Genomic DNA, 24,004 nt, shown 5'->3' with positions numbered 1-24,004 from the left:
CATCCTCTTTTTTTATAATTATTGTCCCTGTATTTCCACTAGGTGGCGGTGTGAGGTCATAGAGGAAGGATATAGTAACCCATGATTTTTTAAAAAAAGCGCTGTAAATCAACTGAGTCAAATAAACCATTTCTTTTATTAAATTTAAATAAAACTGGACAAAGTTTACAGAAAAGTGACGCAGACTGAACTTAAGGGTATCTACACTCTTCACAGTATAAAGTAACTTTCTAAAAATATGCATCCTGGAGTGCAACAAGGTATTTGACAGGAAGAAGCAGCAAAGTCAATGCGAACAATGCATAATTATGTTAATAATCAAGCAAAAATAAGCGTAATTAAATATAACCTTTTAGCACAAAACATGTTTGGCCTGTACAATAAGCACGTTGAGGCAGTTAGTCTGTCACTGCGCAGCTAAAACAAGGTCAAACTTAAATCAAAATAGTATGACGATTGACCCAATCTCTCAGCTAAGCGTGAAACAAATTTTGTTGCTGACATCATAACCGCACGCCTGCTATTGGCAACGTGGTGCAAAGCACTGAGGAATTTGACCCTGAACCCCGAGAGTGACTGTGATCATGAAAACACTAAAATCACTGTGATTATTCGTGCATTCGACCCTAGACTAGCAACAGCGTTTAACTGACACGCCTTATAGTTTGACCTGTTGAAACAGCTTATTCAGATTCTGCATGGATCCCTGTTTGTTTTGAGGAAACCAAAAGAAGGTACAAAGAACAGCCCTAGAAGCAACAACGAGGTATCGACAGAATGTGCGTGAGGTCTGCTAAAACAGCCTTTATAAAAATACAATTAAAAGAAAATCACTGCAGAGCTGCATTTTACATATATGGTTAAATATATAAATATGTACACAGTATTTAACTCCTTTGGTTGTCTCTCCAATCATGATTTGATCTCAATGACTTTGATGAATGGGAGGGCTTTGCTGCTCTGAGTTGTCGGTGTCAGCGGTTTGCTGCACAGAGGTGGGGGAGAAAAAGAAATGTTAAGAGATTATTTTAGACATCTGACTGTAGGATGACTAATAGAAAGGACTGTAAGTTAGGAAGTGATGGCTCACCTGTAAACAACCTCTGGTTTGTTCTCAGTAGATGAGGGTGGAAGATCCTGGCCTGCCAGGTAGTACTCCATGTGGTCATGCATTTCTTTGTTCTGTAAACAGGAACGGGATTAACGACGTTAAACGGCGCATTCTTTCGGCTTGACACAGGCACAGCTTTACTTCAAACAACAAAGCCATTTTATATTTTCCTACTGTTGGCAAAGCCCATAAAAAGACAAAAACCTGACATCGATAGTCTGTTTATGGTTCTGTGACCAACACCTAATTTATTCTGATGAACTTGTAAATCTATAATTGCAAAAAATATAATTTCATTGAAATAATAGGCCAACGAATTTTTCTAACATGCCTGGGCACAGCCAGGAGCAAAAAGTGCATTTTTTTGAGCACCACCTTCTTTTATGTGTGCCATGTTTAAGGAACAACACAGGGGATAATAGACTCTTTTTATCATGAGATTTAAAAAGCTCATTTAAGAAAGCTACAGCTGTTTTTGATCATCTTTTGAGCAAAGAAAGGCTTTAAAAACAAAAGAAAACAGAGATAAATTCAGTGATTCAGCCTGTTTGCATTTTTTTTTAGAAAGTTCCTCACCTCTGCTTCCAGGAAAGCCACCTTCTCCTCCAGATCCCTGATGGCTCGATCTCTCTCCTGGAGAACCGTGCGGGAGTTCTGGAGCTGCGTTATAGATGCAACAAACAAACAATAAGAGACCGTATGAATAACACAAGATGCTTGTCTGCTTGAAGCAGATGCATCATCACTTATTTATCACCAGCGGTTCTGCTTCACCACATGCTTCCGCTTGGCTTCATCCCCCCAAATCAATTCTACTTCATGTGGCCGCCTCCTCAGAAATCACATTTTCTCATTAGTGGCTTCCTGTGTGTGTGTGTGTGTTTATGGGCAGCTTGCAAGTCTGTGTGTGTCTGTGTACACTATGCACCACCAGGCAACATCCTTATGTGCATAAATACCTGTTCGATCATGTGGCGGACCTTCCTCTGCTGACTCATTAACATGTCGTCAAGATGATGAATCTTTTCCTTCAGGACAGCCACCTCCTTCTCAAGCTCTGCACACCTGAAAGCAGATACATGAGAAAGCTTATATACAGTCAAGCACGTGAGTAAAAGATGTATTTCTCTTTTACTGCAGGACATAAAAGTGGCTTTCCCTTAAATAACGCAACATCAATCAGATAAGATTTTATAAGATGCTCTCTGGGCAGAGCCTTTCCTCATTATTGGTTTATTAGAAACTCCTTCTTTTATGAGTCTGCGTGCAGTCTTACCTTTGCTCCTTCTCTCCTGCTTCCTCTCCGCCTGCTTTAAGCTGCAGCAGCTCCGCCTCTCCTGCAGCCATCTTGTCTTTGAGGATGCCGTTCTCGATCTCCATGTTTCCCAGCAGCTTCTGCAGCTCCTCCACCTGTTGACCTCTCTCTGCAGACTGCTCCTCGGCCTTCTGCAGCCGCTCTGTCTGCTCAGCCAGCTGTGCCTGATACTCGTTTGATTCGGCCTGAGAGGAAAATCAAAGTGTGAGAACTTCCTTCTGGTGTGCTATAATATAAAGTTTGACCTGAGTCTGGTTTTCATTGATTTGATAAGGCCGATTCACTGCCACAGTTAGTATCCCTAAGATAGCTGAATTAAGAAATTGTAACTCCACGTATTTTTTTCACTCATGTTGCCACCTGAGTAGAAAATGCGGCTTAGTTGGAATCCCCCCAGTTTCATTTTATTTGCACCTTTTTATTGCTTTTTGTTACATGAGATGTTCAAAGTGTTGAACTAGTTGAGGCAAAACAGTGCCTGCTCAGAAATTATGCATCTATTCTGAAGCTTGTCCCAGTCACTGGGTGAGAGGCGGCGTATACCTCGGGACAGGTATCCAATCTGTCTCCTTAGGGCTTCTTAGAAATGCTAAATTAATGATTCTAAGCTTTATTAATTTCTCCTGGCAGCATTAAAGAGAACCTGTTATGCATACAAAAATATTCTTGGACTCTACTAGAGTAGTTTTACGTGTTCTTGATCACAAACATGAGGTTAAACAGCAGATCTGTGTGCCCTGGATGACCATATTAAGGATATCCTCCCTCTATGATCCCACACAGAGCTACGAGTACAAAAATGCTGAAACTGAGCATTTAATGCAGTCTAAAGCCTGAGCTGCTGGCTCACAGGTATTGCTTGTACATACTTGACCTCACCACTTGAAACTTTCATTGTAACAAAGTACATTTGATATAAAAAATCAGGATAATTGATCCCCTTTAGCTTGATAAGTGACTGTATGTTTTGTTTTTAAATGTATTGTTCTCGGCTATTTCTGTCTAAACTGAATTCAGTCAAAAAAATTAATGATTTAGATAACTTCCTAGTAAATAATGTCTCATATCCTCCTGTTGCGTAATTTTGTTTCGCTGGAGTCAGTGTTTGTCTTCGGGCGGTGCCCCTACATGTCCTGACAGATGAATGTACTGCAGAGCAAAGATCCAAACAGTGGAGGATCACAAGATGAGGGATGAAATCCAAAGATAACACTGACAGATAACAAGGACGATTAAAGGAGCAAGAGAGCATCAGAGGGGTGAGTCATAGCTGCAGTGGACAGGAAGCTGTGTCACGTTACTCATCTCCTGATACAGACCTGCAGTATGTCGATCTCCTCCTGATGCTGCTTCTCCATCTCCTTCAGCTGAGCATACAGGCGTTTGGTCACCTCTCTGAGCCTCGCACTCTCCTCCTGATTATCCCCAACCTGAGAGTGCACACACACACAAAGAAAGTGCTCAATTAGATTTAATCTCACAAGCCTCTTGAACCAGAGGGCTCAACATGGGCTAACAAACTGATAAAAGAGGCTGCTGATAGGCCATTTGCTTTGTGTTTACAAGGCTGCATGGTCTAGCCTGAGGTAACAAAATCATTTAGACAAGGAGCTGTTAAACTCTACTCAGATAATCTTTTAACTCAAGGCTCCTATTTGGGAAGACAGAATGGTTTCCTCTACCGGAGACACAACACATCTAATGCACTGTGATACAATCTGAAACCACTTAAAGGGAAGTGTAAATTGATCCTACCTTACCTATATACGATACATAGAAGATACTGGGTTTGACTAGCATGCACACACACAAACACACACAAGCTTTCTTGCAGCGCCAACACTGCTTGCTTGGTAGATGGTGTTGAATTACAGCAGTTGTTATGATCCGCCAAGTCGAGAATAATGCATGGGAAAGACAATATCTTGTGTGTGTGTGGTAAGCTTTGTTATGAGCTGATGAAAGCCTGGGTAGCATTTTCTCTACAAAAGCAGGCAGTTGTCTGGTTTGAATCAATGAGGAACTGCTGCAGGGACAGGCATTTTTTTCCATCACGACTGTCATTTGAATAAAACTTTGAATGCATTCAAATGAACTGCAGCTGAAAGTGACTTCTTCCATTTCCCCATTTCATTCATCTCAGACTGATGAATAATCAAATGATAAAGGCTACACACGGGAGCGCCTCAGAAGAGGTCAGATAATTCTGCAAACTACGGCGAGCTTACGTAAGCATCAGTGTGGACGCCGTTGGCATTGATGACACCTGGTTGGCTGGTGGGTGCTTTGACTCTGAAGCCATTGGCTGGACGCTGAATAGGAAAAAGGAGCAAATGGGAGGAGGAATTAGTGCGGAAAAAGCTGCACATAAAATGGAACAGTTCAGGTCTACACAATTAATATTGTGATACGCTGTGTTTGTGTTTAAACCAAGAAGCAGGAGCACTAAGGTGTTACATAATTTGGGTATTCCATATGTCTGCTTTAAAGGCCATGCAGGTCTCGTAAGCCTCTTAGGTTAAGAGAAGGTGACCCACACGCACAGTTCAACACTCACAAAGACCAAGCAGCAACCTATGAAGCTCTAAAAGCTGCAGGTCCTGGAGTGACTGCACTCAAAGGTCACTTTCTATAGTCCCATGTTAAAAACATTACATTAAATTAAATTGCACTAAATACACCTATCAACTAATTACCCACGTTCAAATGCAGTTACAAGTTTATGCTCAATAATAACATCTTCTTTATCTGATATGCATTTGGTATTAAACTGAAGGATACAGGCAGATATTTCTGTCTTTGCAACTTAAAGAAATTGCATTCACATCGAAACCCTGCCAAATAACATCTAAACTAGGCAAGTAATTTTCCAGTTGTAACTCTTGCTTAAATATTCTATCATTTATATGGAGGCTATTGTTAACCACTAACTCTGCTCAGTCATTTGCATTTTACTTAGATGCTGCCACCTATTTTAAGGGCAAAGCTCATCTAAAAAAGCTTTTTATTTTATTTTATAAATGTCATGTAGATCTTGTAAAATTGGTAGATATTTACTGTAGATCTTTACTGTTTGGTCAGAGGAGGAAATTAGCCTTATATGCAGCACATATATATACATAACTTGTAATATACTTAACCTTTTGATCCTTTTAAGGCATTAAAATCACTATTCTTCCAAATTGCCGGACCAAAGATAATCTGTTGAACTGTTTCTGAGGCAGAGGGTGTGTACCTGGTTGTTGTTGCCATTCTGCCTGGCTGCCATCTGCTGTCTCAGAGTCTTCAGACAATACCTCACCTAAATACAAAAACACATCAGGCATTAAAAAGATGTGTACTATGCAGAACCACAGGTATACCCTTGACACAGCTGAACGCTGTGCTTAAAGAAACACACTCTGCTTTCCACCAATAGCTTTTCAGCTTTGACTTGTCCACACACTGACCTCCTGAATCTGGGACACCTCGTCCGTAAGCATCTTGACGCTTTCTTCCGGTGGGTTTTTTCCAAGGTAAAACTGGATGACACAGTGACCGCAGCATGTTAGATAATATGACTGTAGTTCAGTTAAAACTGAAGTGTTGAGTTGCTCAAACTTTATCAATAAACATGAGCAAGCAAAACAAGCTCACATACTTTGATGACTTCAACTTCTATGTGAGGTCTGACTTCAACTTCGTCTTCCTGCCCTTCAGGTTTTTGCGGCGGCGCAAATTCTATGGTGCTCTCCTACATTCAGTATAAAAAAACAAAAACAAACACAAACCCTCATATGTATATATCAAACTTCCCATTCTGCATTCCTCTCTTTCTCTCAGTTAACAAATAGTTTTAAAACTGCTTTGAAGTTGTACCTTACTGTTGTGCTGTTGTGAGGTGTTGCCTGTCTGGTCTCGACGTTGTAAGCTGAGTCTAAGCTGCCTGCAACGGTCCTGAAATGAAAGATGAGATAAGATGTGCTAAATGAAGCATCGGGAAATGAAGCAGGGCTCAAAATGAAAGTCTCAACTGAAAGACAGGGTGGAGCTGAAAGCCAGAGAGAGAGAGCGGTTTGTTTTTTTTTTTTTGGGGGGGGGGGGTGCATAAAACGTCCCCTTTATTGAGGTTTCTCCTTGGATGCCACACAGCTAAACTGTGAAGCCTAGCAACCGCCAATGAGGAAACATTTCCACTCTGCCCTCGTGGCCAAGTCTGGTGATTATGATCAAACACTGGAGAAAATGAAACCAAGGCTGACCAGTCAGGGACAAAAATATCACAACTCAAAACATCCGTGACTGCTTAGTCACTCCAGAGTCAACGTGTCGCCTTGGCAACGGAAACAGAAAATACGGAGATTATTTGTCATGCAGGCTTTTATAAACTAAAGTTTATATAATACACACACACACACTGGAAATTCCAGAAAGATTCAGATGGTTTGACTAACATAACTCATGGCCAACGTAATTCACTGTAACTGTCCATCTCTTCTATTGTATTCTAGTCTGTCCCACTCATTTTTATAGTATCTGTTCTGTTTGGTTTGTTTTGATCAGTGCATCATGCCTTATGTTTGATCCGAGAGATGTGACCTCTTCTCTTGAATCTACTGCAGTGCATTGCATTCTATTTTGTAGATATTGTTATATATGTGTATACTATTCTATTCTATTATTTTGATATATCGCCTACTTATATTTCAGTTCAGTTCTAGTTAATTCTGCTCTCTGAATGAGGCAGTAGGAATCCCAGTAAATGTGCCCTTGTGTGGATCATCTCCTTAAACTGTCCTTGCCAGTTATTGCTGCAATAGTGTTGCATCTTGTTGTCCTAATAAGGCAGACACTCCCGCCAGTGAGAGTACTCTTTCACTGGAAGTACGTGTCATTGTGTGCTGATCATGACTCTTTAATCTACGCTCACATGCTAATCAGCGTGACTTGCTGTAGTAATTCGTTTTTGAGGGGTACTTTTCATTTTTTTCTCCCACAAACATAGACACAAATACATTTAACTCACCCGAGAAAGTCAGCTAAACCCACCTGTGATTTTAGTCAAACCACATAACAAACAAATGCTTAATATTGTAAAAACACGCACTTGTCCTTGGGAACACCCATTTAGTAGGATGAAGGTGTATTTGTGTTGCTTTAGTCCAAGTATGCAAAGAAAACAAACGGTTTAGTCCTTTTGACAAACAAAATCCCCTGAAAGTGAAGGATAACACTCTAATTGCTGGTGAGCTACGTAACAGTTCATTTTTATCTTATCTCCAAATCCACTATGTCTGGAGTGTATAGCTCATGTATAGTTTGTCCCCACCCTACAGTATATGAGCATATGGGGTGCTTAATATGCTAAGACATTGTGTAGGCCGAGCTCCTGTGAAAACACTGTGTGCTTTGTGGTTCTGCTGTGCACGCTGTCATCAGTGGCCTTAATTAAATTCCGTGTGGGCGTGACCACAGAGGGCAACAGGTAGCTGCAAAAATGGCGCACAGCTTAAGAGCCTGAGGCAAAAATAAAGCTCTTGCACTGTAACTGTCTTCTTCGTTTAGTTTAAAAACTTGAACTTGTAATCCTGTAGTAAATACCCAAAACTATTACTATTATGACAAAAGGCTAGAATATGCTGAGTTAGTTCAAACACTCCTAATAGCATGAGTTTGAGGTATGCTGATTTGTTTACTTGTATTGCGTACACCAGATGTTTACAGCTGCTGTTCACTGGTTTACTGATCCCCACATAAATATGTTTCTCCAGTTCCAGCCTCCTGTTTTCCATCACAAAGGTATTTTAGCTATTTCACAAGCATTTGAGATGCTTGTGTTTCACAAAATGCAAAGAGAGCAAAGAACCAGATGTTTCTCCCTCTCTGGTTCTGCAAAAGAATGCCATAAAACTCCACCTGAATCATATTTTACATTTACACGCTATTTGTTCTATAATATTCTCACTATTAATACCACCCTGTTTCATCAGTGGCACCCAGCATGCTTTTGAAATAATTTAGTAATGTTTCTCACACATTGTTCCTACTTACACACCTTTAATTTGCTTGCAGTGAAAATGACACCTGAGAGGCACTGACACGTACTCTACATACCACAGTCTGTCGTCAGCTTTAAGAAAGCATTACTTGTGAGCACATGGACACACATACTCGAGATATAAGGGACACAGTGTAATCCTAAACAAGCTCGGGGTTTAAACTTGAAAGGCACTTTTAGTCAAGAAAACCAGATGGAAAGTAGAACACATCCTAGAATAAGATATTTTGCTCTTTTTTCTTACAGATTTTGTTTCACATACAATAACTGGCAAATTCATTAGTCAGCCATGCCTTCTTTCCTGTGAAATCCCGTTTAACCGTGTCAGGCTTCCAGTAATTCTGTGGCAAGGCAGTTGGGGGTACGCCCACTGACTGCTGGTGGTTTGTTGATTAGTGGCTGCTCATCACGATGGTCACTGGGATAAAATGAAACTGTGTGACTGAGTGGAAACAGATTTCGGATTCTGGAGTGTTTCGGTGCATGCATGAACATGCCACGTTAAACAACGCATCAAATGTGGGGAACACATTTGGCTACTGACGTAAGCGACCAGTTCTCTGTTTGCAATTCAAACAAATGGCTTAGCTTGAATGGCAGCTCTCAGAGCGCGATTGTGCCACCTGAAAACCATCAGCACAGAGGCGGTGAGAGGTAAGCCAAGTCTGAAACTTTGATCTGAGGGAGGGACACCTCAAGGGCTTTGCTCTCAACAGAGACGCAGGCAGGATCATGGGACAGGCGCACCCTGGGCGGAGCTGGCAGTGCACCTCACCACATGCTATTCTTCTGCTGACAGTAATAGTTGTAATGAATCACAAGTCAGAGCTCACACAATGACTTGACTGCACATATTGGAGGGGCCAGGTGCATGAAAACAGTCCCAACAATTGACTGCAAGACTTATTAACCACCTTTCCTACAAAAAGTGTTATTATGTGTTATTACAGAGCAGCTAGCCTCTACCTGTGATCACGCTCCAAGGTGAAATAGAACTGAGAATAGCTGAATGCTTTTTTTTTTTTTTTTGCATAGAAGTAAGTGCTGACTGTTAAGTCCTGATGTAAAAGCCATTAAATGCATGTATGGACAAAACAGAATGACTTAAGGGCATAGGTTTCCTTAAAAACATTGACATATGTTCCCCAGGCCTGTGGTTTAAGTCATCTACGCTGTGTTATGTTTTAAAAGTATCACCTATAGAAATATCTGCCTTAGACAGAATGCTAGGAAACCAGATGTCACTCTCTTTATGGCGAACAAAGAGCCAGAAAGAAAATAAAGAAAACTCAGCTGCAAAGTTTCTTTTCAGGAATCACCCCAACACTTAAAAAGTCCCAAAGCCTTGTTGCAAGTTGTTGCTTGTAAAAACTTCTGTCTGCACCTGCCAGTAAGTGTGCACTTTGCTAACATCACAGCTTAGCCGAGTGGAGACACCATCATTGTTATAAAGCCTGCCACTAGCACAAGGGTCTTAGATGGTCTTTTCTGCAGAATGATACACTTGCCAGGGTAGTTTGTGAATTTAAATCTAAATGTCCCATTAAATTTTGTTATATTTAAAAGATTTGTACAGCTATCTCCTAAACTGGATGACTTGCATAGACTTGCATTTACAGATTGTTCGATATAGTTCCACATCATCAGAGCTACACAGCTCCACTATCTACATGTATCTGCTCTATGGGCATGAGCTAACTCACGTTTTTAATGAACATAATTTAAAAAAAAAACCTTTCATCTGCTCTGTGCGTTTACAGTGCAGATAATAATCTGCTTCCACTCTTGAGACAAAGAGGCAGACACTTGGGAGAGCAGCTTCTCCAGGCTTGTCTGTGCAGCTCAGGGCTTCTGTAAAAGCCTGACCTCATATAACTTCAAAGCCTTAAGAACCCAGAGCGTGCAAAGTCAAGTAGCCTTTTTTGCACAAAGAAATATTATCTTTACAAATATAACTGTTTCATAAGGTGGGAAAGCTCATGAAAATAGTTTAACTGATCATATCAGAGCCACTGAGGGACGTGCTTTTCTATGGGAGTTGATTGATTTTCCTTTAAAGGCATGGAACAAAGCACCATTAAATAACTGTTTTGTGCAACATGAAGTAGAACTAGCAGTCTGCAAGTAATCAGCCAAAAGCTCATGCTTCAGACTGTGCTAAATGTTTTGTTTCAGGCAGTTTTTGGGTTTTTTTTGCTCTTGGCACTGTGTGATGTCACAGTTCTGGCTATGAGAACAGCACTCTTAACCACGTGGCATTCGAACTTTTCGATTTGGTGTGTGAGAGCACAACAGCATTAACAATTACTAACAATTTAGTTACTAGTTAAACAAATTATTACGAATCTCAGTGCTGTGACACTAATAAAGACGTGAAACATTAAATGCAAAAATGCAAACAAAGTGCTGAGATAAAGGTTCTGGTAAAAAGACAAACTGTAGCTTAACTGTGTAACTGAGCAGCAGCAGAGAGCCCAAAGGGAGAGTCTGTTTTCTGTCTCTAATGTCCTGCATTCAGCATAAAAAACAATGGAAGTGGAATACTGAGAGGTGCCAAAGCTACTGTATGCATTTCTAGTTCTTTCTACCTCCTTTAGTGGAGGGTGTAACTTCAGTGATTCATATAAAAGGATGAAAACAGCTCATATTGTGGAGATATGGAGTTTACTACTATATAAGAAAAGAAGTAATTTGACTGGAGGAAAGAAAAAAAGAATTTTATTTAATGGAGATCATTTTTTTAACAATGATCAAAATAGTTAATTATTCCTAAACCCGTAAAACTGTTAACTGAGCAGATTAAGATTGGCTTATCTCAGACCAGAACACAAAAGCATGAGGGGGACTTGGACAGTGTAAGCGGAGCGGAGCAGAATTAGGTAGTCATTATCTCTGAAGCTGAGATGATCAAAGACTCAACAACACTGCAGATCACATCATCATTATTGGAACAGACTCACAGGAGACATGAAAACAGCTGTTTATAAATCTGTCCAGCCTGACTCATGAGTACTGATTAGTAGGTGGCATCACAGCTTCCCCTATACGAGTCTGGGCTACCAGAGCATCCCTCTATCGCCGGTGACCTTACACAATCAATAGAGGAGCGTCCCACCAAGGGGGCAACTAACTCCTCCATGACTGCCGTTCACTGATCTGGAGATGATGTCATAGTGAAAGGATAGAGCAACACCGAATAAAGGATCAGCCACTCAGAGATCATTGAAGCAAGCTAAAAACATTGGAAAGGGAAAACCAGGCCGAGCAGTAACTCACAGCAAGACCCCCCGAGTTCACAGCCATGTGTGAAACCTACCCATCTCCACTACCAGTCAAAACAGACGTGTTTTATTACTAAGCAACAGGCTAAACACCTTATGAATGAAGACGTAATTATCTGCTTAAAACAAGTTTTTGTTATCCGCAAATCCTGCTCCACCAGATCGCGCAAGCCATACACATTATAGGTATTAATATAGACTCGTCTCATGAATAATCCCCAAAGAATATTGAGCTAATACAATGAAAGCTGAATCATTTTTTTCATGACACAAGAAAACAACTGACAAATAGGAGGTGTCACTTTTACAATTACTTTTATGTAACAAGTTAAATACCGCTGCTAGCACGCAGGAGGTGAGAAGAAACTTAACAGAATCAGGTCAATTCAGATTGAATAATAAAAGTTTGGTGGTTGCTTTTCGGAGAAATCGTGCTGATCAAACAGACGGCAATGTTCATTTAAAGAATTTCCTTGCAGAGATCATGTATCGACTGGTCTACTGGGAAGACAAAGCTAAATGAATCATCTGCCAACCACCGCTCTATACTTCACCATGCAAAAGCAAAATATTACAACCACAAGAACCATCACAGACTTTACCCTCATAATAATCACCATGATAATAATCACCATGCCACTTTATCTCACAAAGAATCACACTTACATCTACCTGGGCTGAGAAAGTTGTCTAGGACTTTTCCCGGGGATGATCAGGCAGCTGCGATCCAGACTGTCTCTATCTGTGTGACTAAGTACATGGGAAGCCACGGCTGTCTTGCCTTACATGGCTGGGCGAGGCTGCATCAGCTGCCCAACCCTTTCCCCCCCCCCCTCCAGATTATTCTCCCGTCAGAGCTACAGCGAGAGCGCCAGTTCAAGGAGGCATGCAGTTCAGAGCTTCCCTGCAGGACTGTGATGTTAAATACAGCATGGAAAAAACTGGAGGGGGCATTTCCACTGATTAGATTATAGGGGAGACCGGGGATAGTTGTAACATTTTTGACATTTCTGTCTGTAACTTGGAGCTCTTTTAAGGTAGTGGATTCAAAATGTAATGCAAAGTATTTACATGTCTCTGCTATTAAATAGTGCAGCTATTTTCTCTGCAACACAATTACCCATTGCATGGTATGGTCTCAAACACAAAGAGTGAAATGTTACAATTAACCCCATAGTCTGGGTTAGTTGTAACATATCCTGGGGTGAAATGTAACACAATGAAATAAGGGTACTGACAAAATATTAATATGTAATCTTTGTTTATTCAACACATGAATGCACTTAGAGCCATTAATGTAGCTGTGTGTGTGTGTGTGACAGAATGCAGAAATCTAGCTTTTGAACATATCCCAACCCCCCAAAAAAGACAAGTTATGGAATTTTCTGCAACTGAATATTTCATTAATTTTGGTTGGTCTTCCTTGAGTTTGGCCTCATTGGCTCAGTGGGCATTATAACCTACAACTCTTGCACCAATTTTGAACATAACAATGAACCTGAAAAAATGTAGTTGTTCACCAGCATCGCAATTCCATTACTTTTTATCATGGCTTACCTTGGTGTGGTTTGCAAAGTGCTTCAGAAAGATGAGGAAATCTGTTTCGTGCACCCATCCTGATTTATTTCCACTACCAGTACTTCCTACTGGTCCATCTCTGACACAGTGGTCTGCATAATGTATGTGTGGGAACACAAACAGTGGAGGAATTGTGTTGCCAATGGCATTAACCGCATATACAAAAGCGACCAGTGAATCTCTCTCTGCTGATGTCGTTGCCCCAACTTGTTTAATATAAGTTAAAGTAATAGTGTGGTAAGTTGTAACATCTGCATTATTGTTACAACTAACCCAGACTGTTGCTGTTACAACTGACCCAGACTCCTATAGCCATGAACTAGCTAACATTACAGCCAACGGCTAAAACATTAGCACTAAAGACCTACACAGAATATATCCCCATAGACATACAAATAACATAATTTAAGTTTGATGAGTTTAACTGCAAAGCAGATAATGCTATTAGAAATTGAAATGAAGTAGAAAAACTTACTTTTTGGCATACAAATTACTTTTTTTGGTGTTAAATTGTCTGTTTTTGACAAAATGTGCTGATTTTTCACATGTGATAGCAGAACTGAGTTGGGCATGCACAGGATGAGTCACATCATTTGAAACTTAGCGCTGATTGGAGAAATTGGAAGTGTTACAACTGACCCACATTACAACTATCCCCGGTCTCCCCTACAGAACTGTGGACTAAAAACTTTGTTGGCGTTGAATTTAAACAAATATTACAATGATCAGCTCGAGTCTAAACATAAGAACCTACTGAGCTTTTGTTTTAACATCTTTTGTTGATGAATGTGACAAAGGAAAGCAGTTGTGATTACAATTTTACATACACTCATCATGGGTATGAATGTCACGCTAATTTTGGGCATTTAATGATTTCTTTGATCTGTTAGTATCTTAATGTACGCATGAGGAATGACCTCATTTATCTGCCACATAGTGACAGTGGTAGTTTGCAGCACACTGAGGAATGTGTTAAGAGTTACATAACAGAGATTAATGAAGTATCTTTATATAACGAGTTACTGGCACGGTGCGTGTGTGCAGAGCAAACAAAACCATGCAAACAAAGGTCAAATGCTGCACCGACCAAATATGTTCATGTTAGTGCATGTTTATCCAGCTATCTTTGACTTAGTACGCACATCTCCTAAATGATATTAATCCTGATATTCTGTTACATAACGTGTTTCGTGGCCATTTGAAGCTTATAATGAAGCCACAGTTCAACTTACAATCAACTAATCATTTGTTTTGTCAAATGAGGAGACAGCAGACCATCTAAGAAGGACTCTTAAACATGCTTATTTTATGGTTTCTTTGTTATTTTTTGTTAGTAAACTAATGATCTAAATCTTCTGGTTTCCTGTTGGACAGTACAAAATCATCAATTGACATATTTAGTCTTTGGAAAGTTGTGCAGGACCATTTTCACAATTTTAAACAATATGGGGTTTCTACTTTTATAGAGTATCAACAAAGCATTTTTACTCATGTTTAACATAGGGAAAAGTCATATATACACGTGCTCTGATTTAGTGATATATGTACAAACATATGTAAAATCCCCATATTCTTTCACTAACTTCTAAGTGCTGCTTTAACCTCGGTTCACTGTCTTCCAGCTGTCATTGTCATTCAGTTGTTTTTGTTGATGTGTAAGTAGTGCCAACATAACCTTTAGACGTGTTTGCAATACAAACAAAAGACTTGCATGCGATCTCTCCCACGTCGCTCTCCAAGTATATCGTGGAGCTAAGAAAACCACATTGGAATCCAGCTAAGGTATTTTAATAACAACCTTACCTAGAATGCGCTTGTTGTTCACATCATGTTCACACACATGACACAAGAGACCCTAAAATTACCCTTAAATTACCGTTACCATTACTTAATACAAAATAAACCTCTAAATGTATTTAAATGGGTTATTTGAGGTCATGTTTAAGGTGAAAAAACCCATGTTTTCTCTGCCTGATATATACAATATACAGTACACAATATACAATATACCCAAAGGCTCTTATCCTGGGGTGTCAAACTCCAGGTCTTGAGGGCCGGTGTCCTGCAGGTTTTAGATCTCAACCTGGGTCAGCACGCCTTAATCAAATTATTAGTTCATTACCAGGCCTCTGGAGAACTTCAAGACATGTTGAGGAGGTCATTTAGCCTTTTAAAGCAGCTGTGTTGGATCAAGGACACATCTAAAACCTGCAGGACACCAGCCCTCGAGGCCTGGAGTTCGACACCTGTGGGTCTCAGGCTCTCTGAATAAGAAAACTGGGAAGATTTTTGAGACAAAAAACTAACATTGCACTTTTACTTCTAGCTATAAAACTACAATAAACCGCCTTAAATTGTTTCTGATGGCACTAAACCTATTCTAAAAAGTCATAGCTGTAACTCTTTCACATTAGGTGGCCTTAAAATACATTTTTATGATGTAAAATAATCTAATATCGGCTATATTGGTGGATTTTCTTTTTGAAAAGTCGGGGGGAAAAGAACAGTCAATTCAAGGTGCTTTATGTTGAAAAGTAAAGATTTTGTATTCTGGGGAAAAACTCAGTAACCCCATATGAAGATGCACTTTGTGACTGCGGGAAGAAAAAGTCTCTTTTTACAGGAAGAAATCTCCAACAGAGGCAGCAATCTGACACAGCCGGTTTGGGAATGAGGTAGGGAAGAGAAGATAAAAGAATAGAGAACATAAGGAGGCAGGACAAAACACAGACAGGAACAATGTTCTTTGGACAGATTAAACCAAAATTAAGATGTCTGGCCCTAATGCAAAGCACTACATCTGGAGAAAACTAAGCACAGCATATCAGCACAAACACATCGTATTATTTGACAGGCATGGTTGTGAAGAGGCAATTCAGAAAATGAAATAATTTGGTTGCTTTTATTTACTTTTTCAGCAATTTATTTCACCGGTTACTTAACTGAATGTGAAAACACTGCTGTCTTCTCAGCTGCATGCATCTGCTGAGACTATAGTCAAGAACGATCTCAGAACAGTCCACACAAACAAGATCCCCTCCAAACCACAAACAGTTCTCATATGAATTTGTTGCACCAGATCTATCAGTAGAGGGAGAAAAGCTTGAACAGCCTGAGTGCATTTGTTGGGAAAGATTTCTGCTTCCTGCCAAGAGTCTTTATAAACAAATTATCTGTTCATTCGCGCTGCCACCATGCACCACATGTGGCATCACAACAGGACTCGACACGTATAAAATCATTGATTTAAAGCACTAAATTAATTTAACCGAGATCTTGACAGCATCACGCAATGTTTAATGTTTTACTTGGCAGATTCACAATAAATAGTTGTCATTTTATATCTACAAGGAAGCATCTCAAGAAAACAATGCGCAAGACAGTTGGAAGAAAAAAAACTGATTGATTGCCAGTGATCATATTTCTACTTAACTACCAAACCAACAAGTACCGGCACATTCTTAATGAGCGCTGTGACGCTCAGAGTTCCCTGTAAATTTGACTTTCTTGAATGTCCGGTCACCTGCTTTGTCATCCTTCTACAATGGCTCGAAAGATTACAGTTACTGTATCTGTAATAAAAAACAAAAACAAAATAATTGTTCACTGGTGTTTAATGAGTTGATAGCGTTTACATTTCCCTTGTGTGAACACATCAGTTCATTCTTAAAAAGTTTATTGTATATGGTCACGGTTAAGGTTCATGTGTAGCACTTCCCTTCTCTACTTGATCACTCTAAGCATTCCCAAAAGCACTTCTTTATACATGTAAGTGCTTTCTATGTAAACATCATACACACACATTCACACGCAACTCAGTTTGAGAAAGACTGGAGCAGCCAAGGATCGAACCAGCTTCTGATTGGAAGAGGATCCGTTCCACTTCCTGAGCCCATGAGAGCAATATTGGTGTATCTACAATGGTAGTGCTTATTTTTCTGTGCAGGCGAAGTTATTAATAAAACTAAAGTCAAGCAACAAGAAGCACTGCAATACAGTGGCTGGACTTGCTTGAGATTTTTTTATTCTTTGAAATCACAGAACATTTGGAATTACTTTAAATGCTTTTATTGCTTAGATTTTGATTTCTTATACACCAGGAATATTGCTATATGTGACATGAGAAGTATACTACCTTTAGAAGTTGTTGATGCAGGTGCAGCATCACAGTTTTGGTTTGGATTGCCATATGTGCTATTAAATTCTGCTTTAAAATATATATGTGCTGCAGTTAGCATTATTTATAGTTTATTTATAGTAGTCAAATTTCTTTCTGCAGCTTCTATAGGATACAGCAGCAAGTTTTTAGTCCAAAGGTGGGTAATTAATTTCCTTAAGAAGCTTATAAAGAGATGAAATGAATATTGGTTAATTTCACCAGTTAAATAGTTTCTCATGCAGCTCCTTGGGGAAATTAATTGCCCACCCGTGATCTACACTATTGTCGTGTCCCTTGATTGAAGTGACTTCAGCATTGGTGGTCAGCCCACATCTTTTGCCATTATTCCACTTTTTAAGTAAACAACAAGAAAGGTAAACACTGCATCATATATTGAGTACCTCAGCACAGGTGAGTTATTTATTTATTTAAAATAAGAGTCATTAGTTAAATAGTCGTAGCTTATAATTAACAGTGTTGGCGGTCTAAGGTGAGTAGAAGCGTTTACTCAAATTTTTATTAAGTATTACTAAAAATGTTCACGATCATGTCCCCACACTGTTAGAGAAATATAGACATCAGTCCAAGGATCCTAAGTCTCATCTTAAGTGATGTTGTTAGATTTGCCATCTTTATAAAAACAGTCTGCGTTGTGTTCAGCAAAGGAAACGTGATGCAAATATGGTGAACGAGGATGAGGAAGGATAGATTTTTGCTTTAACGTCACATTATTTTACATAGTTCATGTGAGGTTGTTATTATTATTCTTATTTGCGGGTAAAAGTTTCGCTTTCATATGAAAAACTGCTCTTAAAAATTGGGAAGTCTAATGGGAACTATGTCATTGTGGACCAAAATGTGCCCAGTATGAAATCCGGGTGAGTGCAACGCTAAACTTAGTAGTTAGTGCTTTTAAACCAGTGTCACGCAGCATCACTCACTTTAGTTTCGTCGTCCTCTTCTCCCTTTTCCACCGCCCGCGTCACGCCGCCGCTCATCTTCTCGTCGGGAAGTGTCGACAACACATAAAAATAAGTGAAAAATCAGAGCTGTCCAAAGTTACTGGACACGGTTTCTTTGAGTACTGTGTTTTTACAGACTCTGCTCTTCGCGAGTAACTGTTAAATACGACACACGCCCGTGGAGAGGTGGAGAGACCTGGACCCCGCTGCGCTTCTGCCTCCCTCTGCCGTCTGTCTGACTGTCCAGGTGCTAAAGTAAAGCAGACCTGCCTACCTTATGCAAGTGGAATGCACTGAACCACGGTGTAGCCCATATTTACAATTGCTGACATATTTTCCAACATGACCATTTTTATTTTGGGCTTAAAGCTGTCTGTATACTTACTCATATTTCAGTGTTTTTCCTAGACACGGGATATTCTTCTTCTTCCCATAATAATAATAGTGGATATGATGACGAGTATCTTAACGCTACTCGACCTATATGCTATTTAACACATTTCTCTTTCAAGGCACATTAGCAATCATTAAGGTTTCTTGTCTTATAATGGATTATTTATGAATGAATACAATGTTGTCACTAATGCTGAATGAATGAATATAAATGAATGGCTATGTCTTATTTGCCACAATGTAAAAATCATTATTTGCCCTTATAAACATGAAGAAATAAATATGAGTAAAATGCATCTGAATTTTTCCGTTTTAATATTGTGTAAACAATTTTCGCGATTTTCATTTAGTTCGTTTAGTTAGTCTCTTTTATATTGAAACAATTGGATTGCATGTATAAATAAAGGTTAAATAAAATAAAAAACTGAAAATATGTAAATATATAAAATAAAAGTTTTATTTACTCATATAATTAAGCAATAAAGAGCACATGCTTGGTACAAACTGACTGTATGCCAATTAATTACATGTAATTTGACCGGATTCCGTTGAATTGAACGTTTTACGTTCTTGTGTAACAAAATTATATGGAAAATTCAAGTGCATGGTGATGGCTTCTTTGCTTTCGAGCACATTTTATTTAAATATTGTCTAACCTCTGAGAAGTTGATGCCACCTCCATCGGACAGGTATTTGGTGGCACTTCTCCTGGACCATGGCATTTTGTGTCCAGCCCCCTGTCTGATCTTCTTCCAGAAGGAGCCCATACGCCGTCTCTCTTCATCTGTCTTGTCAAAAATGTTTCTCTTGCACTTCCCTGTGATATGTCCCAGTAACACAACAGTGCTGAAAGTGCAGGATCTGCTTCTTCTACACCACAGCTAATTCTGTGCTAGACCTGCAAAGAGGATATAGTCCTGTTTAATAACCATCCTGCCCTGCAAGGAGCCACCTCTCTTGAGGCCTACACTGTAAACAGGTTGAGTAACAGCAAATATATCCCGCTGTAATTGGATTTACAGGAAAACTGCTGTAACTGCATTTTATGTTAATTTGCTTTAATTATGTTTTATTCAATCTCTTTTGCATTTAGTAACAAAGGCTTTGAAACTTTTATTTTGACGCCAGGACTGAAACATCAGCCCAGATAAGTTTTCTACTTAGCATCTAGAATATGAGAGCCCTGGATCAAACAGAACATGTAACAATTCACTAACACTCTAACTTAGGTGATCATAAATTCATATAAAACATCCCGCCATATGACCTCTTACCTAAAGCTATCAGAGGCTCTATTTTCCTGTTGTCACTTGCACCCAGGAAGGTGTGGGATTAAGGGAAATGACTTTACCTTATAGACAAACTAAACTAGAGATTAAACCATATAATCCCACATTATTATTTTCCTACAATGTCCTTCCGCTCCAGTTGCTGTTTTGCATCCTGGCTTCAGACACCACTGTTACATTATTTGTCATTCACGCTTGTTTGCTCCACGACACCTGCATAAAAGTAACCACTTTGTCCACATGACCGAAATACAATGAAGGCTGTTGTAAATATAGAACGGCGGCTTTGTGAGAGGAGCTCCTGGAGGTCAACAGACTTCTGATGAAAATTCCAAAGGTAGCTTCTTTGGAAAGGTTCAACCCACGACAAACACGCACTGGCTTTCATGCATAAATGGTTTTTGTTATTCTTTGCTACCTTTGTACACTGTGCACTATAAAGTGTGTAGGTTATTTTAAAGCCTCTTTTTCTCCCACACTGAAAAGCTTGACAATAATGGAAGTTGTGGTCATGTCACACATGAGTGATCTCACTGTAAAATAACTCTGGTTAGGACTTTAGACAGGGGTGAGTAATATATGCTCAGCTCTTGCGTTGAGCTCACATGTATATTTGGACTGCTTTGTGTTTTACATGTTCTCACTGGTACTATAAATTCCTTTGATGTTATGTACTTAGATGAGGAGAAGCGCTCCATATAATTACAACTAGCGCTTGTAAACGATGCCTCTTACTTTCTCGCAGCTCGCTGATCTATTTTCATGCCACTCCTATTTTAAATGCAGAAAATTATATGATGTGCAGTTGCGTAATTTATTTACACTTAAGCGTTCAGACAAAGGCTCTATCATTAAGTGTATCCAGTCAGCTTCACTGGTTCTAATTTGAGGATAGTACATTAACAAAACAAAAAAAAAAATGGAAAAACTAAGCCTGCCTTTCTTCACTAAGGAGAAAGACACAGACGTTTAAAGAAGTGGAGTCCCTGGAACAGCTTGATGTCTTTGGTAATTACAGTAAACCACCTTAGGATTACAGGCTGAGTCTCTAGGAAGAAAACTTAGCCAGAGCTAAAAGAAAGACTCAGCTGAGCTATTCAGAGAAGAGAGAGAATATCATATAATATCTTCAGGGGAAGACACTGATACTTGACATTTGATAGTGGATTATGATCTCATCTTCATAGCACTTATTCTGCAGAGTCATTTATGATTTTAAATAAGTTTGATTTGGAAAATAATTAGTTTCTTCTTGTGAAATAATCACCCCCTCAAGTTTAAACAAGAATGTGAATGTTCTCTCAAACTCCCTGACTTCTACACTCACCGGCCACCTCATTAGGTACACCTGTTCAACTGTTCAACTTTTGTTTAACACAAATATCCAATTAGCCAACCACACGGCAGCAACTCAGTGCATTTAGACACGTAGATATGGCTAAGACGACCCGCTGAAGTTCAAAGCTAGCATCAGAATGAGGAAGAAAGGTGATTTAAATGACTTGGCATGATTGTTGGTGCCAGCTGGGCTCGCTGGCTCACCTCAGTATCTTAGAACTTGCTGATCTACTGGGATTTTCACACACAACCATTTCTGGAGTTTTCACTGAATGTTCAGAAAAAGAGAAAACACTGAGTGAGCTGGAGTTATTTCTCTGGGTGAAAATGTCTTTGATGCCAGAGGTCATGGGATAATGGCCAGGCTGCTTCAACCTGATATGAAGGCAAGAGTAACACAAATACCACTTGTTACAACTAAGGTATGCAGAAGAGCATTTCTGAAGAGCGGATGGTCTACAGCAGCAGAAGACCACACCGGGTGCCCCTCCTGTTAGCGAAGAACAGGAAACTGAGACTACACTTAACACAGGCCCACCAAAGCATTTGCTGGTCTTGATTTCGGCTGCAAGACGATGGTAGTCATTGTGTAATAATGAGGAAACAGGAGAACTGTTTGGAATGAATCTACATATGTATGTTCGTTTTACTTAAATCAGAAAACACTTGAGTATTACCGCGGGAGCTCATTCTGCTGGATTTCATCCGTAACCCATGCGTAGCATAAGAACGCGGAAGGTCACCTTCCGCGTTCCTCAGGAACTCCTCCGGATTTGACAAATCGTCAGTGTATTATGCCTCGGGAGTGAGAACAGGCTGAGGTGTCCTGTACAAGCCAGTTCATCCGCTTTTATTCTGTAATTGTTAGTGAGGGAATGTTTTGATGCCCCATTGATTAAACATCAGACCTGCTTCACTGGGGAGGAAGAGGAAGTGGTCTAAAACCTGCTTTGCAGAGAGAACAGCGGGCCAGCGGCAAGCCTTGATCTTGTATTCCTGTTTCCGTTGTAAGTGCAAAGTTCCAGAATAACATTACTGAGTCTCTGCCTGTGCCTTTGAACCTGAAATATTTACATTTAAATTCGTGTTTCCTTTACCGCTGTGCTGGACAAAGTTTTGAACTTTTCCCAAGGTTTCACTGATACCTGATACACTGAAAACAATCTCTTACAAACAATTCATCCTAATTTATAAGCATCATTACCATGTTTGATACTGTATATAAATTTACATAACTGGTTAATTTTGTGGCTCTCTTGGAATGAGGAACATTTTATTGGTAGGGAAGTTAACTCCTCCCATATGCAGCACACACGGGTATGAAGAACTGTCCACACTGCTTCTTAGTTTGGTTTAAACAATGAAACATTAATAGCATTTAGTGCAGTCTGGTACCAACCAGCCAGCTTTCATAAATATGGTTTAGTAGTGTGAGTAGTGTGCTGGTGTCTCCTTAACTCTCGACTTCCTTACAGGAGGAAATGACAGAGATAAATCACAATAAAGCCTTACTTTAGTATGCCTCACACAGCACAGCAGAAATTATAGCATATAAAAAATGTAAACATAAATGTGTATTATGAGGTTTCTAATGCTAAAGGCCTGAAGATGTACTAATATATTCATATGGAGTACTGTGCAAAAGTCTTGAATCATCTCTGTTTCTCATCTCATATCTCATTGGATTTATCAAGGTCATTCCCAAACAGCTGTTAGGTAAAACCTTGGTATATCTCTGCATTGTCTGCAGTGTGTCCTTAAAAGCATGAATACATTGAAAAGCAGGGGACAAAAGACGGCGCCGCACGCCTAAAAAATATCTACAGCTGATGAACAATATCAGTCATATCTTGAAATAGGAAAAGCAAAGACCTGACACAGAATCTAAGAGATACATCTGGGCCTTCAGTTGATCCATCTACTGTCTGTTGAAGCCTAATCAGAAATGGTCTCAGTGGAAGTGTGGCTGCTGAAGAAAATTCTGAGCTATGTCAAATTACAAGCATAATTGCCAATAACTGGTCTAAGCAGCCAACATCCAAAGAAGAGCTTTGAATGTCCTTCAAGAAGTCTGGAGAAATATTCCCAAAGACTACTTAAAGCAATTACAGGGTCTGTACAATTCCAAAGAGCTTGAAAGTCAATCATTGGTATGGCCACCGTTATTCTTCAACACAGCTGGAACTCTATTAGGCAGCTTTCTTGTATTTGCCTTATATGCTGTATCTCCATTTATGATGTTTCACTCGTTTTTTGTTGTTTTTGTAAATCCTAGAATATTATCAGGCCTCAGCAGCCTGATTCTGTTCACTCAAAATATCTTCCGGCAGTTTTGTTTTAGTGCCATATTTTCATATTTCCCTGTTCCTTGGTGATGGTATCACAAAGAATAGTTTATACTACACAGAGTATTTCTGGATGATGTCCACCTGATACTATTTTAGAAAAAACAAGATAAAGTCTGTATTTTCTCTTCATCAGAGCTTATGCAGAACCAAAGGACTAAGGGGAATGATAGCAGGAAGTCTATGAGCACCTAAT

General features: G+C 39.6%; 1 protein-coding gene across 2 annotated transcripts; it reads right to left on the bottom strand.

Moving 5' to 3' along the window:
- Window positions 1-117: 117 nt before the first annotated feature.
- Window positions 118-19,748, bottom strand: tuft1b (tuftelin 1b). Of its 2 annotated transcripts, XM_086280235.1 has the most exons (13): window positions 19,493-19,748; window positions 18,423-18,479; window positions 6,285-6,362; window positions 6,067-6,159; window positions 5,876-5,947; window positions 5,662-5,727; window positions 4,655-4,738; window positions 3,746-3,856; window positions 2,388-2,611; window positions 2,071-2,176; window positions 1,688-1,771; window positions 1,091-1,182; window positions 118-985 (listed from the first exon to the last, which is right to left on the bottom strand). In XM_086280235.1, the coding sequence occupies exons 1-13, from the start codon at window positions 19,601-19,603 to the stop codon at window positions 913-915; spliced, it is 1,251 nt and encodes a 416-aa protein (XP_086136361.1). In that variant the 5' UTR covers window positions 19,604-19,748; the 3' UTR covers window positions 118-912. The 2 variants fall into 2 exon arrangements, with proteins under 2 accessions (XP_086136361.1, XP_086136363.1); XM_086280237.1 differs by lacking the exons at window positions 18,423-18,479; window positions 19,493-19,748 and adding an exon at window positions 12,411-12,551 and having other exon boundaries at window positions 6,290-6,362.
- Between the last annotated feature and the right edge of the window lie 4,256 nt (window positions 19,749-24,004).

The sequence above is a fragment of the Aulonocara sp. 'chitande type north' Nkhata Bay genome, linkage group LG22 (genome assembly GCF_057382095.1).
Source record: "Aulonocara sp. 'chitande type north' Nkhata Bay isolate Kocher_YH1m ecotype deep benthic linkage group LG22, A_spYH_male_GT1.1, whole genome shotgun sequence".
NCBI lineage: Eukaryota > Metazoa > Chordata > Actinopteri > Cichliformes > Cichlidae > Aulonocara > Aulonocara sp. 'chitande type north' Nkhata Bay.
Note: the sequence above shows the minus strand (reverse complement) of the source record. Positions and strands in the feature narration are given on the sequence as shown.

Bases quoted from the DNA above. Each gene is read 5' to 3' on its own strand.
- tuft1b (XM_086280235.1), bottom strand. From the start codon at position 19,603: ATGGGCTCCTTCTGGAAGAAGATCAGACAGGGGGCTGGACACAAAATG. The intron at 2,612-3,745 runs GTCTGTATCAGG...TTTTCCTCTCAG, and splicing joins AGGAGATCGACATACTGCAG to GCCGAATCAAACGAGTATCA. The intron at 986-1,090 runs GTGAGCCATCAC...ACCTCTGTGCAG, and splicing joins AAACCAGAGGTTGTTTACAG to CAAACCGCTGACACCGACAA.